General features: G+C 44.6%; 1 protein-coding gene across 5 annotated transcripts in view; it reads left to right on the top strand.

The window, feature by feature from the left end:
* LOC113931903 (CREB binding protein) overlaps window positions 1-14,729 on the top strand; it is a 123,167-nt gene that overhangs the window by 94,996 nt on the left and 13,442 nt on the right. For 3 of the 5 annotated variants that reach the window (XM_027610084.2, XM_027610083.2, XM_027610080.2), the window contains 7 exons: window positions 1,450-1,568; window positions 2,409-2,648; window positions 3,102-3,190; window positions 8,402-8,512; window positions 9,978-10,034; window positions 11,060-11,137; window positions 11,463-11,530. In XM_027610084.2, coding sequence (XP_027465885.1) covers window positions 1,450-1,568; window positions 2,409-2,648; window positions 3,102-3,190; window positions 8,402-8,512; window positions 9,978-10,034; window positions 11,060-11,137; window positions 11,463-11,530 — 762 coding nt within the window. The remainder of the gene's footprint in view (window positions 1-1,449; window positions 1,569-2,408; window positions 2,649-3,101; window positions 3,191-8,401; window positions 8,513-9,977; window positions 10,035-11,059; window positions 11,138-11,462; window positions 11,531-14,729) is intronic. The other 2 variants (XM_027610085.2, XM_027610081.2) reach the window with 1 other exon arrangement.

The following is a 14,729-nucleotide window of genomic DNA, read 5'->3' as shown; positions in this document are numbered from 1 at the left end:
CTCCTGAGCACTTGAAATGTGGCAGGTATGACTGAGGAAGTGATTTTACATCAGGCCGGTGGCTAAAGACAGGAGTTTGGAGCTGCTTTTTCCTTGGCATAGGTGTTTTCGGCAAATGTGTAGTGAGTAATGAGCAACTGACCAAAGTGACGTGCGTGTGAGGTTGCCCCTAGGAGATGATGGGCCTGCAGCAGGCTTGCCACAGGCTCTGAGAAGAGCCCAATTGCTCCCCTCGGGTTTTGTGCGCCAGAATGTTTCATGGTTTGAAAGCCGCTGCAGACAGTATGTGAGCAAATGAGCATAACTGCCTTCTCACAAACCTTTATTTTTGGAGACTAAAATTTGATTTCGTGTATCATAAAATATTATTCTTTTCTTTTTTTCCTAACCATGAAACACCACAAAACCCAATCTTAGCTCATGAGCTATACAAAGGCAGTGGCTGGTCAGATTGGGCCAGTGGGTCCAAGTTTGCTGACCCCGGGCCTAAGAGGAAGGAAAAAGCTATCAATTAAAGAATTGTTCTCTTGGAAAGAATTATTCAAAGAAAACCAACTGCTACTCCCATTACTGTAAAAACAGTAGAAGAAAAGGAGCTAGCTGAAGGCAGGATGTGTATGTGTTTCGTGAGGCTTCCGTGGGGCACATCTGCTCACCGACCCCCAGCAGTGGTCCCATCTCTAAAGTGGGATGCAGCAGAACACAAGCGCTGCTCACCGACCTGCCTCTTGCCTTCATAGGTTCTTACACACGTTTTCCCCGGTCAGTAAAATTCATTGGGTTTTGTATGAATGTATTGTCTTGAATGTACGTGGCAGCCAGTGTTTATCCTTCGATTGGTGACAACACAAGGTGTAGTAGGAAATGGAGTGGCTGAGGGGTGGAGGGAATGGGCATTGGTAAATGTAGGAGGGAACGATTCAGAAGTTTTGGGGAAAAACTTGATTTTGTTTCTCTGTTACTATGTACGTTTGTTTGTGAGGTTGTAAGACAAAACCATTTGTCCCACGTGTCTGGAGTTTACTTCGTCCAAGGACAGACAAATTTCATCAGAGGAAGAAAGGCCCCCTTCCAGTGAAATGGCTTTATTACCACCCATTGGATCAAGGAAATCAGATTTGGGAGTTAGCTTCATTTTCTGTTGTAGCACAGTTTTAACGTTGGAAACCCTTATTATTGAAGAAGCAAACTTACCGGTGTGATATTTAGCCTTGTGACATAGAAGCAGTTTTAAAACCCTAATGTAACGGTGTTTTCAGAAGCCCCGAATTGTAGCTTGAGAATGTTCATGGACTCTGCAGTGAATGAGAGCCCTTGGGATCTGCACAGCTTGGGGTGGAGATGATAGGGGCCTTCTAGAAGCAGCCCAGGCTTCCATTTGAAATGTGATGGACAAAGAGTCTGAGCGCCTTGTAAGTAGGGTCACTTCCTGATGTTTTCTAACCGTAGTCTTTAAGCCAGAGGAGTTACGCCAGGCTCTGATGCCTACCCTCGAAGCACTGTATCGACAGGATCCGGAGTCCCTACCTTTTCGGCAGCCTGTAGATCCTCAGCTCCTAGGAATTCCGGTAAGTTAATATAATAAAAAGAAAGCCTTACCAGCGATACTTAGAATATCCATGTTTTATCTCTGAAAATTGGGTAACGAACCCTTGTTTTGAAGATTTTTCTCCTATAAAAAAACTTTTCTGTCAAAACAGTATGTTTCATTGATTGGAACGTGTGTTTCCCTGCCTGTTCTGTCAGCCCCAGGGGTCTGTGGCAGGGGCGCACCGCCTGCTTGCCTTGGTGCACGGCCTCCCTAGCCTTGCTGTCTGTCTGGGGCTCTGTGTGAGCCTTCGTCTGAAAGGGGGGATTTGAAGAACTGGTGGACACCAGTTAGAAAGCATGTGGGTCTTGTTCTGGTATTTCTGGGGAGTCTTGTAAGGGCCATGGCAACCCCACAGGTTTCTCTTGAGCAGTGTCACTATTTTTGTTTCTGTTCTTATGTTTGTCTTGGAATTTCATCTTGTTTGCCAGGACCAAGAGTAAATCTCTAAAAAAACAATGTCTGATAAGTGTGCTTACCTTTTTAATTCAGTGGATTAAAAATCCATATTTTAAAAATTCTGTATTAAAAAAATTTTTTAACCCATTCTTTTATTAAATAATATATTGATATTATTTTGCCCTTAATTTTGCTTTTGAAATAATTTGGTCACACTTGACAATACTAATTACAATTTTAGATAATAAAATCAGAGGAAGGTCAGAGACTGTTTTCTCTTTAGTTCCCATTTATTATTACTAAAAACGGAGGTTGTCTGGGGCTGATTATTTCTATTTCGTTTTTTAAGATAAAGCTGCTACATTAGGCTGGCATTTGGTATTTGGGGGATCCACTAGACTGAAACGATTTTGTCTTTAAGGATTATTTTGACATTGTGAAGAATCCCATGGACCTTTCCACCATCAAACGGAAGCTGGATACAGGGCAGTACCAAGAACCCTGGCAGTATGTGGACGATGTCTGGCTTATGTTCAACAATGCCTGGCTCTATAATCGTAAGACGTCCCGGGTCTATAAGTTCTGCAGTAAACTTGCAGAGGTCTTTGAGCAAGAAATTGACCCTGTTATGCAGTCCCTTGGATATTGCTGTGGACGCAAGGTACAGTTTAAACTTTTTCTGGAAAGTGAACTTCCCTGGTTAATCGAACCAGAGAGGGTATTATGATGACATGATAGACTCAACATTTTGGCCACACACCTATGTGCTGGGAAGGACCCAGATGGGGTCTGGGCTTTGGTAAAAACAGTTGATTGCCTGAAGCCATGTAATGGATGATCAAAGCTGGAGGCGCTTACTGGAGAAGACCTTGGGTTACGCCTTTCTGGCCGCCCTTGCGTCCATTTATCCATCTGTAATAAATGTCTCCCGGCAACTGATTCTGTCACATTGAATCCAAAAATGTCTCTAAATAGCTGTGAAAATTGTTAGAAAACTATCCCATGTGCTAACAGAAATATTTTACTAGCTGAATCTGACTCTCCGTAATGAACCAGAATATGATGTGACAGTAACTAGGATATATTTTTAGTATTTTCTCCTTTGTTTTTGCAGTATGAGTTTTCCCCACAGACTTTGTGCTGCTACGGGAAGCAGCTGTGTACAATTCCTCGTGACGCTGCCTACTACAGCTATCAGAATAGGTAAGCCCCGGGCCCATGTCCCGAGTTACAGGATCAAAGGATGGTCTTAGGGCAAGGCGTGTTCATCTGATGGTAGCCTGGGTACATTATTTCTCTTGTGAAGTTCTAATGAAACAGGCCACAGTTTCAGTGCTGCTCAGTCACTCAGGCCCTCAGTCTCTTAACTTTAAAGCACCCTTTTACAGTATAAAAATTTAAGCTCAAAACTGCTCACTGCACTACTTGAATCAGGAGCATTCATTCTTAAGGTGTGCTCTTTCCAAAAAGGAACCACATAAGAAAGAGTCTGCAAGTGAGAGTATGTCTAATAAAGGGAGCTTTACCTTTTTGAAGATCTTAGTAAAGTGGATACATTGTATTTCACTATTTCGCATGTACTTGGCCTGGACAGTCTGATGGAAAGACTTGATTTAGTGATAATTTATCTAAAAAAGTACTAAAAGCTTTAGACTTAAAGAATTTTTTTTTTTTTTAACTAATAGCACAACACTGAGTGTTCTTGTTGAGTTCCACGTGAACTCTGCTGTCACAGAATGGCCGTTTCAGGGTTTTGTGAGTGGGAGGCATCCTCGAGAAATCTTTGCCATTCTCTTGAAATGTGAAGATGGCTGAATCTCCTGTCTTAAGCAGAAGAGAATGAAAATATTTTTTGTTGCTCATTTGCCATACAGATACGACTTCCACAGTTTGGGGTGGGGGTTGAAAATTAAAGTTAGTTGTATCTGTTGCTCCAAGTGGCCCCACATTGCCATAGCATGAGGGTGTCATGCCCGGAGGCACAGGTGGTAAATCTCGGTCACATTCAGTTACCTTGCCTGCATGTTAGGAACAGATGGTGAAATGTATGTGACCAAGGTGCCACTTTGTCCCTCTTGTTCCTCTTTAGATTCAAGTATTAAGCATCAACATTTAGGGTTTGATGTTTTGATTACTTGATCTTAACTGCTTATAGTGATTACCTATGTTCTCACATTTCGAGGAAGATCAGGAAAGGGCTTCTTATTATTCAGAGATATGTCCACAGGCCTGAATAATTTGGAATTTTGAAATATTTATCTTCTAGTTAGGATTTTAAAATACCTGAATTTTTTTAAAAAATCTAATCATATTTAAAATAATTAGTAACTCCCATCAAAATCCTGCTTAAAAAAAGAGAGAGAAAGAACTGTTGACCTAAAAATGCCTCAAGGTGCAATTTCTAAGCCCTTCCCGGCCCCCTCGTCCTGGCACGGTGGCAGCATGAGATGCCGGTGCTTGTTCTGGGGGGAACAGGAGTGTGGCCTGTGCCCCTGTCCTAAAAATACGTTCACGCCTGGACTTAGTTCCTGTCCTGGCTTCCCTTCTATCAGTAGGAGCATTTGAAATGATACCACAGTCCTTCGTGATAGAGTCACTCCTGTAGTGACACGTGCTGTTCTGGGGGTTCTGGCCCCGCCGGTGAGTTTTAGCCCCGTGACGTTCAGCACATCCCATAACATACCAAGTTTAACACCTTCCCTGACAACCTCGATTGTCACTTTCTGTCAAATAACGATCAGGAATTCCCTTCAGAAACTTTTATGTGCCAAGCAAAATAAAGTTATGAAACTTCAAGAGAACAGATTTCAGTTAACTCTTCCCTGAAAAATGCCCCTGCTACTGGTTGTCCCGCGTGGTTTGGGTCTAGAGGGAAGAACAGACAGCAGGTTGTTTGCCACCATTTCTAAAGTTTGGGGCCTTTTCACTGTCTCCGGGTCCTTTGAAACCCTGCCTTTGCTGATTTGCACAGATTTTGGCCATTTTTAAGTGGTGAGCAATTAATTTAAATAGAGTTGATAGGATCAGGTTACACTGCTACTCTTCCGACAGGAGGTTATGCGTGGAGTGAAAACACGGGGTTGTTTTGAAAGCTCTGAAATACCCAGTTTTAGTTTTTGTGTAGAATTTTATCTTTACTCAGCAAAAGTAATAATGTTTTTCCTACGAGTAGAGAAATAAAGGAGTTCTGTTCTGTTAGTGATACATTTTTTAAAGTGTAGGCATACTGCTCCTTAGCTGAATCTCACAAGTTGTGCTTCCTAGAATACTGTACTTGGAGAGAGTAACGTGTTGTCATGCTAAGAAAGCAGTGGCCTAACTATGATCAGCATCCTGACTGCTGACACTTCTATTCGCATCTTTGGCTACTTAGCAACACCGATGTTCTCATGAGTAACTGTTTTGGCACTTATGGTCCTAAACTGTTTGGGCATTTCGAACAATAGAAAGTCCTACAGACCATTTAAACAAGTGAAATTAATATTTAAACTAGCATATGAGTACATTTTCACTTGTTTCCATGCTTTGAAAATTTGAAAGTAACTCATGTTGAGAAAACAGCTATATGGATTTTCCAGATACTATCTTTAGATGTCCCAGTTATTTGTATATACTGATATGGTACTTAAAACAATCTGCATTTGAAAATTTACTCCATACGTTACCCTTGTAGATAAACTATGCAGTTACATTGTGCTAACTTTAGGTACCCAGATGCACATCATCATCGGATTATGTGAAGTATTTCTCCTTTGCAATTCCATATTCATGAAATTGCTTCCTTCACACAAGGCTAATGTCAGCAAGGCTCTTAAGATTGAAAAGTGACTTTCTGTACCATTCTGTATTTTTAGGGTGAAAAAGTTTGGACTAGGTAATAATGTGGGGGCAGCCTGGCATTCCCATCTGTCCCCCACTGATTGCCAAGGTGGTTTCAGCACACTTGACCAGTGGGTGGCTGTGCCCCTTCTCCAGACTGTCACCACCTCTCAGGAGGGCACACTGAAGGGCGGCCTGGGCCTTCCCCTTCCATTCTCAAACCCCAGCAGGTTCAATTCTCCAATGTCTCCGATGTCTCCACTTGCTCTGGGACAGGCACTAGAGCGTGTTAACTCTCTCTGTGCCTCCCACTTTCTGACGCTGAGGTTCTTTGCAGATGAGAGCTAGTTACACAAAGTGTAGGCTTCCGCCACTTCAGGGCCTGCCCTTGAGCCATCAGTGTTGTGTTCTGGGCCGGTTTCCGCTGCGAGTAAACAGTGGGCTTAAGATTCTTGTTTCCTTGGTGTTCCTGGGCTTGATACCCTGCTTGAATAAAAGCTAAGAGTTTGTCCAGGATTTTAAAGTCGTTTTGCCTCATGTGCAATTATCGTGGTGATTTCATTTCCAGAGGAGTTCAGCTTTTCGCTCACCCACAGCGGCTATATGTTTGGTCATAAAATGAATTGGAACAGTCAAGTCCAAGTTTTATTTTCAAAAGGGAGACACTTGCTGTTGAGGGGGATATCTTTTTTGCATATTGCCCTGGTCACCCCTGAATTGGTTTGTGGTTTCTGTACTTTAATTCTTTCGTGCCAGTGATGATCACGCCCTCCTGCACATGGAAATTCTTTTTACCACATGATTTCAAGGCTCCATACGAATATTTATGAAATAATGATAGCCATTTGATTCAGGAGAAGAACATATAGATACAGATACTTTTAAACAGCAATGTTTGTTCTTGGTCAGAGTTTTTAATCTTGGCAGAATTCATTGATTGAATCATTCTAAATAAACTGGTCCCAGAAGAAACTTTCATTAATCCAGTTGCTACCCACAGTGAATCTGTCATGTTCCTCCTTAACAATTTAAAAGATCAGATCATTTTGAGATGGGTGCATGCTCTAAAGTTCATGCTTTTAATTGACTCTGTGTGTTTAGTCGGAGAAGTACACAGACAAAATGCTCAGTGTGTTTAATTCAGACTAGAATTAGAACTTGAGGGGGACTGACCTGAGCAGTAACGGAGACAGACGGCCAGCCAGGGGCCTGAGCCTCCGTCCTTTGCAGCCGTGTGTGCGCGTGCGTGAGTGAGCCTGCAAGCTGCCGCGTCCCCTGCGCGTGTCCGTGTGGCGTGGCGCTCCAAGTCTCGTCACAGTGTCTTTAACACTAATCCTCGTGGCATCTTGTAGACGTAGTTTTGAGCACTAAAACCGCATTTGACTGTGCTGCTGCCACTACCTTCTACTCCTCCTTTCCGCTTGTATCATTCACCTCCCTTCAGCTTGTTTATTTTGACAGTACTCCTGTGTGCCCATCTTGTTTTATGCAGCATTAGCCTGCATTTTTGTTGACTTCTCATGCGTGTCCTTTCCAAACATTTAATAGTTTTTAATTGTTCTTATTTGATACTTCGAGCCCAGGCTCCATATTATCTTTCAAGAAATTGGGGTGATGGATAATTTCTCAAATGCAGATTGTGCTTTAAAGATCAACTCTCTAAATTTGCTTAACTTGGATTGTCACCAAGTCAGAGCAGTTAATCACTGAGGATCTCAGATTGGTGAACGATTCGTCCCATTACCAAAAAGTTTAAACCAAAGCTTAGAATTGAATTTTAAAAGTCTTTAAGATTGTTCATGGATTTACATATATTGTATTGCTTATACAATATATCTCAGCTTTTTTTCTCTGTACATTCGTACTGATAAATGGCTGGAAAGTCTTTGACCCTGACTGCGTTTCTGTTAAATGTTTGTCTAGAATATGGATTTGGTTTCATTTGTATTATAACCCAATTAACTAAGTGATTAACATGAGAAAAATAACAGGAAAAAATTAAAACCAGTTCTGCGTCCTCAACATTCTTAGTACCTTTAAAGATCTGGCTTACTACCGGAAATAAAATCTGTGAATTGCTGTCAAGCATAAATTTGCCATTTTGAAAAATAATTCCTTTTTTTAAAGGCCTTTGTGAGACTATTTTGTTCAAAAGTGAATTTTTTTCCATCGCAAACCCTGGAGTTATATTTGATTTTCTCTAAGTAATAACAAAAGTCAAACTCCTAAATTGAGGCTCCTTGCAATTCTAGTATTAACAACTCCTCGAAAACGTTTGCATCTTGGAGCTGGCCCGAGCCCAGCCGTTGTTAGCGATGATGGCCTGTGACGTGTGCAGTGAGACCGAATGCTAATCAAGCTTTGCCTTGGCTTTCTGCTCTGTGTTGTCTCGGTGTTTGCGTCTTACCTCTGTGTCTCTGCTATCTGTTCCCTTCCCTGTTCTCTAATCCTGCCCTTCCCCACCTGCCCCTCTTCCTTCCATTGTCCTCACTGACCCATCAATCAACCAACAACGCCCCCCCTTCGTCGTGGTGATCTGCCCTGCTCTGATTGGTGGCTTCGTTGCTTGGGTGGCTGTGTGTTATGATGGACCAGTTCACCCAAGTATGGCCTTCTTGCTGACAGGTATCATTTCTGTGAGAAGTGTTTCACAGAGATCCAGGGGGAGAATGTTACCCTGGGTGACGACCCTTCACAGCCCCAGACGTAAGTACTATCCTGTCATTTTTCTCGGGGTTGACTCTTGTATTTTTCCTCTTGCCCATGACTAAAAGGGAAGCACCTCCGCCATGCTGGTGCATTTTTTCATACTCAACTACGCCCACATTCATACTCTGGAATGCAGCTCTTTAGCTGGACACCAGGGCCACCTCCACATTCTCCCCTTCTTTGAAGACCGTGATGCTGTAGCCCCCACTGCAGCTCTCCGGTCTCTCTCGACCTTGCTCTGTCTCTTCTTTTAAAATACTTGCCTTTTCCTAGTGGTGGTCCTCCTCCATTTGGAGAAATTGTAAATTTTCAGTTACACCTCAGAAACCAGTTCACCCTTCTGACAGACCTGGCAGTAGCGAGAAATGAATCTTGCATACATAACCCATCTTCAGCATTCATATCATCTTCCACTGAAACCTCTGTCCTAGAATGCAGACTGTGAGACCCCAGGGAGGAAACATGTCTCCTTCCTTGCTGGAGCGGTGGCTCTTGCTTATGTGCTCTGGCATGCACAGGCATGAGTTGGTTCATTCATTCCTTCACTGAGTTTGCCTTTGAGTGGTCACATAGTCGGAATGTGGCCAGAAAGAGCAAATCCACTAATTGAATGGTCACCTCCTTTATGTGCTTGAGATACCAAAAACCTGCCAGCCACCGTGTCTACCCAGGACTGCCAGCATTTTGTGGTTCTCTCTTTTCTCCTGACTCTGCCGTGATTCCTGCCCTGCTGGGAAGTCTGCTCGCGGGACTGTCCCTACAGGCAGGAGGGCTTCCCACCAGAGCAGCTTCCAGCAGTCTAGGATGCGGACTCTGCACTTCACGTTTACTGTATCCAAACACAGAACAAACTGTAGCCATTCATGAGACACATAAACAGAAATGCCTGAAATTCTACATAATTTATTTTTATGTCCCTTTTAATCTTAATTCTTTGGTCCAATTATGTGATTGATAATTGGGTTATACAGTTCCGCGAATCAAATAATTCATATATACGCTGATCATAACAAAAGGACAGACAGTATAGAAACCAGGTCCTCGGTCCTTTAAGAATAAATAAAATATCCCCTAGTAGATGCTGATCTTGTGTCAGCTAATTCTATTGTAATTAGAAGAATTGAATATGCCAATTATCCATCAGATCCAGGAGCCATTCACCATACAGATTTGATTGAAAATTTATAGTTTTGGATCTCAGAGTAAGTGCTGGTGGTAGTTGGGAGGAAATACCCCAAGGCAGATAGAGAAAAACAGATGGTAGTGCTTTCTGTGGAGATAAATTTTATATATTCATGCCATCATTACATCTACTTGAGATTTTGGCTGACCATTTTTTACTTTTTATTTGAAAAAATAGTTACAAAATAATATCCCACAGGCCCTGTAGTTTAGACTCAGCAGATAAATTTTGTTAATTAACATTTCTCTTTTTTCTTTTCTTTTTTTTTTTTTAAACAAGGACAATTTCAAAGGATCAGTTTGAAAAGAAGAAAAATGATACCTTAGATCCTGAACCGTGAGTAGATAGCGATTTCTTTCTGACTCTTGGATTTTAGTTTCCGATCAGGAAAAATCCCTCCTCGTGACTGGCCTGCAGAAGACACTGTTGGAACATTGGAAATACGTTGCCCTGGGTGGGATTTTTTTGTATGAAGTTATTTCAGATACGGATTCTTTTTTAAAACTCCAACAAAACATGTACGTCCCTGTAGCATGCTCTCCAGTTACTGAATTTCAACAGTGATAAGATTAGATGGATGTTCTCGTTCTGTCAGAACCTCTCTGATAAGCTGGTCATAAGGCATAAGTTGTGGTAGTTAAAGGAGTGGCTGAATAAATAGGTTTTGATGTCCACACATGTTGGCAACTAAGAGTCCCAGTGAGGTGACAGGGCCCAGGTGAGGCAGGGTGGGGGCTGCTACAGAGGGTGAGCGGAGCGGTGTACCCCTGCTGTCTGGTGCTTACATGAATAAAGCCTCGCATTTACCAGTCAGCTTGACACTTCCCACCTTTGTAGCTGGCTCCGAGCAGATGCTTCCTGCGCGTAGGCTTAAGAGCAAGTGTTTCTGACACTGGAAGCATTGTTCTCTGTTATTTGAGGCAGTTTGGGCCTATGCGGTCACCAGTGCAAGCACTGGTCTTGAAAATGTGTAGTCATGTCAGAAATACTGGCCTGTAAAATCCGCCTCTATCATAGCGGTTTTTGAAAGTAAAGTTTGATTTCTGGTTGTCAAGGAGATTGGGAGAAGCAAGGGATAGGCATTTGTACAGAGAAATGGAGGAAGTCTGCTTTCTCATAGAAAGTATCATACCGATGTGACTTGATCTTGGAGTTGTGAGTTCGAGCCCCACGTTGGGCATAGAGCTTAACCTTAGAAGAAAAAGGAAAGTAAAATGTGGCTGAATCAATTGGCAGAAGCATTAACCCCACAATACAGGCAGTGATTCAGAGGATGAGGTGTGAATGCGGTATGCAGGCTACTACAGACGACCCCCTTGCGTGCTTCCATGTGCGTTAGACACACTCTCTTTGTCTTCCAGTTTTGTTGATTGCAAGGAGTGTGGCCGGAAGATGCATCAGATTTGTGTTCTGCACTATGACATCATCTGGCCTTCAGGGTGAGTAGTTTCCTGGTGATTTCCTGTGATCCTGGGGAAGGGAAAGCCTCTCTGCCGGGACTGGAGAGAGGGGTGTGCTGCTGGGCATTGGCTGTTGCCTGTCAATGAGGGCTCAGCAAGGGCTAGGGTGGGGGCGGGGGACAGCCGGTTCTCAGTTTTTTTTACATCCTGTGTATTGGCCTGCTTTAGGGATTGTAGACTCAAAGCTGCCTGCCTCTTCACTTGCGAATAGTGATGCCAACGAAGCACTTCCCAGCTGCATGTCGCTGGTTTGGCAGCATAGACTATTTCATACACTCTGATCACACTCATTCTTTTTTTGCAGCTTTGTGTGTGACAACTGTTTGAAGAAAACTGGCAGAACTCGGAAAGAAAACAAGTTCAGTGCTAAGAGTAAGTTGTGGGAGGGCTTCTGTCTCCCCGTCTGAGTGTGAGGGGCTTGTCCCCCTTCCCGGTCTTCCTGCAGCTCCTCTCCGTGTGCGGCTTGGGGCTCCCTTGTCTGAGGCCCTGTACTGTGAGTTCGTTTTCCATACTTCATACTTGTCGGTCTTACCCCTCCGTGGAAACACTGGACATGCTCTTTACATGAAGACTAGCTTCATGGTCAGTTCATGTTTTAAATGAAAGTTTAGAAAGGTCAGATATAACGTTAAACTTTGTAAATTCTGAGAGAAAATTTGTCAGCAGATCTTTTTCAAGTGGCTCAGAAATAAGACCCCCCCCCCGTCCCCCAACACACACACGCACCCCACTCTGACATCCTGTCGCGACCAGCATGCTCAGCCCTGGGTGCATGTGGGGCGGCCGCTGCTCCATCGGCCGGCGTGGCCCTCAGCCTGCTGGAGTCGGCCGCCACCGGCCGGGACTGGCAGAGCCCTGTCTGCACGAGGACTTGTGAGCATTGCTGCTGCATTTAGGGCGGCTCCTGGTGTCTCTTCACAGTAGAGACAGCCTGTTGCTATGCCAAGTACCTCTTCCTGGGTAGTCTTCACTCAGTGATAGCATTCTTTTCAAAAGTGTACAATATGAAATTTTCGTCAACTTGGTTCTCGAGGGCTAGGGGCCACCTTCCGCAGCATGGTGTCCCTGAGCTGGCCTTTGCGGAGTTCAGTGACCCTGAGTGAGAATGCCACCTGCGGTGGAGACTTTACAGCTTGCTTGTCTAGCACTCCCTGCAGCTGTCACCCTCCCCAGCAGGGCAGGGTGTCCCCAGCAGGAGCCAGGCCATCTGAGGATCAGGGAGTAGGAGCGAGATGGGATGGAGAGAGAGATCCCACACCAGGGGGAGGAGAAGAGGGGGAGCAAGCAAGGAAGAAGCCACTCTGTGGGCCTCCAAGTCATTGCTAATTCAGGGTTAGACTGTTGTTACCAAAATCCACAGTTACCCTATAACTTAAGCTCACTCTTGTAAAATCTTTTGAAATACGGATGAACTCACAAACCATTGTAATACTTCTCTTCAGATCAGGGTTTCTCAACCTGAGCCACCATTGACATTCAGGCCCAGATAATTCTTTTTTTTTTTTTTTTTTAAAGATTTTATTTATTTGAGAGAGAGAGAATGAGAGATAGAGAGCACGAGAGGGAAGAGGGTCATAGGGAGAAGCAGACTCCCTGCTGAGCAGGAAGCCCGATGCGGGACTCGATCCCAGGACTCCAGGATCACGACCTGAGCCGAAGGCAGTCGCCCAACCAACTGAGCCACCCACGCGCCCCCAGGCCCAGATAATTCTCTGTTTTGGGGGCTGTCCTGCGCTTTGTAGGATATTTAAGAGCATCTCTGGCTGCTACCCGCTAAGTGCTAGTAACATGAACCCCCCCCCCCCCCCGAGTGGTCACCTTCAGAAATGTCTCCGAACATTGGCAGATGTTCCCCTAGGAGAGCAGAGTTGCTTCCAGTGAGAACCCCTGCTTTAGAGGGTCCATTCAGGGTGAGATCACTAAAGCAGTCAGCAAGCTAGAAACACTTTCCTGGGCCAGAGCCTCGTGCCCAGAACACAATTGCCAGGAGAGCTGGGCCCAGGTCGGAGAGCAGTTGCAGCTGGTAGCGGATGGGGGCAGAAGAACCCAAGAGCGGGCCTGTGACGAGAGCCTTTAGGGTTAAAGATGGACAACACTCACTGACAGAAGAGAACCTTCAAAGTCTGGCTACCCGGCGTCATTTGGTGTGGACATATGGGCACAGCCTTTGCGAGGGTCTGTAGGCCCCAAAGGACAGGCTGCTTCATTTGCATTGGCACCAACCCCGTACTGCTGATGAGTGGGTGAAGCACAGTCAATAACTGACCGTCCCCCACTCGCTCCACCCTCCCCCCTGACAGCCTGCACTGTGCCCAGCCCAGCCGGGTGGAGGGAGAAGGAGAACCACCAGAGGTGCCTGTGTTGGGTTGTGAGAAGCCTCCCTGGAGATGGGACAGCCCTGATGTCGGAGAGCAGAAGGCCGAAGGATTTGATCACTGGGAGAGGAAGGGGGACTGCAATCTAGAGTGTTCGTTTCCAGACTCTGTGATTGCACTTGTGCGCGCGTGTCCCACAACGTGTGTGTGCGTGAAGGCATGTGTAAGGACGGCCCCCGCAGCGTGAGGAGGAGCTCTGGGACGTGAGAGTGAGGCAGAGCTGTGTGTGTCGGACACAAGGGGCGTGATTCTCCCCGAAATTGTTCTGCGGGGTCGCCTCCGCACAAGCCCTTCCTCTTTGCCACAGGAGCAGCTGCTCTTCTGGGGGGTCCTCAGCACCTTCACAGCGCTCGGTTTCGTGCCTGTAACAAGATTGTCATATATGGTCTTGTTTAAAGCTTTTTTTTTTTTGCTTTTTTTTTTTAGTACAGGTAGTTCAGGTTATTTGAAGAAAAAAGTAAAGACAATTTTAAAGGTTTACTCTCCCGTTTGCTATTTGAAAACCACAGTATGTAGGGTCCTGTGTTGAAAAGGGAAGGGGAGTGAGGAGAGCCAGACTTGCTCAGCAGTGGCATGAGGGGGCCCACGGGGGTGAGAATGGGAGGGTCTCCTCTAGGGGCTGCTGGGGTAGATGTGCTGGCTCCCAGGCCCCTCTGCACCCGACTCTGTTTCTCGGGGAGGCTGTCGCAGCCACGGCGCTCAGCAGAGCGTCCATGGCTGTGTGGAGGGCGTGCCTTCGTCCAGGTGTGAAATCCACTTTTCCCCTCAGTTTTGTAGCTTTTCAAGTTTTTATTTTTCTGTGGGGTTTTTATTTCATCTTCGTGTCGTGTTTTCTTTTTAAATCACTTGTATGCAGGTATAACTTAGATACCAAAAAAGCTCCACCATTGTTATATTAATTGTAGAAAAATGGAATTTAGAAAGTCAGTCTAAATTTTCTAGATACTTCTTGGCTTCAGTAAGGAATCTTAGGAAATCCCAAATAGCTTTTTAAAAAGATTTCTCATCCATGTAGTAAATAGTTAAAAATCAGTAAATATAAAGAAGAAAATGTCTTTCAAATCCCATACCTGTAAATAACCACTGTTAACTTTCTGCAGCTTTTCCTTCTAGTTTTTTCCCCTCCTGCGAAGAATTTTTAGGCTGTGACCAGTGTTTTATCTGGGGGTAGCTTGCTGGAAAAGTCCTGTCACAGT

This window comes from Zalophus californianus, chromosome 10 (genome assembly GCF_009762305.2).
Source record: "Zalophus californianus isolate mZalCal1 chromosome 10, mZalCal1.pri.v2, whole genome shotgun sequence".
Taxonomy (NCBI): domain Eukaryota; kingdom Metazoa; phylum Chordata; class Mammalia; order Carnivora; family Otariidae; genus Zalophus; species Zalophus californianus.
Note: the sequence above shows the minus strand (reverse complement) of the source record. Positions and strands in the feature narration are given on the sequence as shown.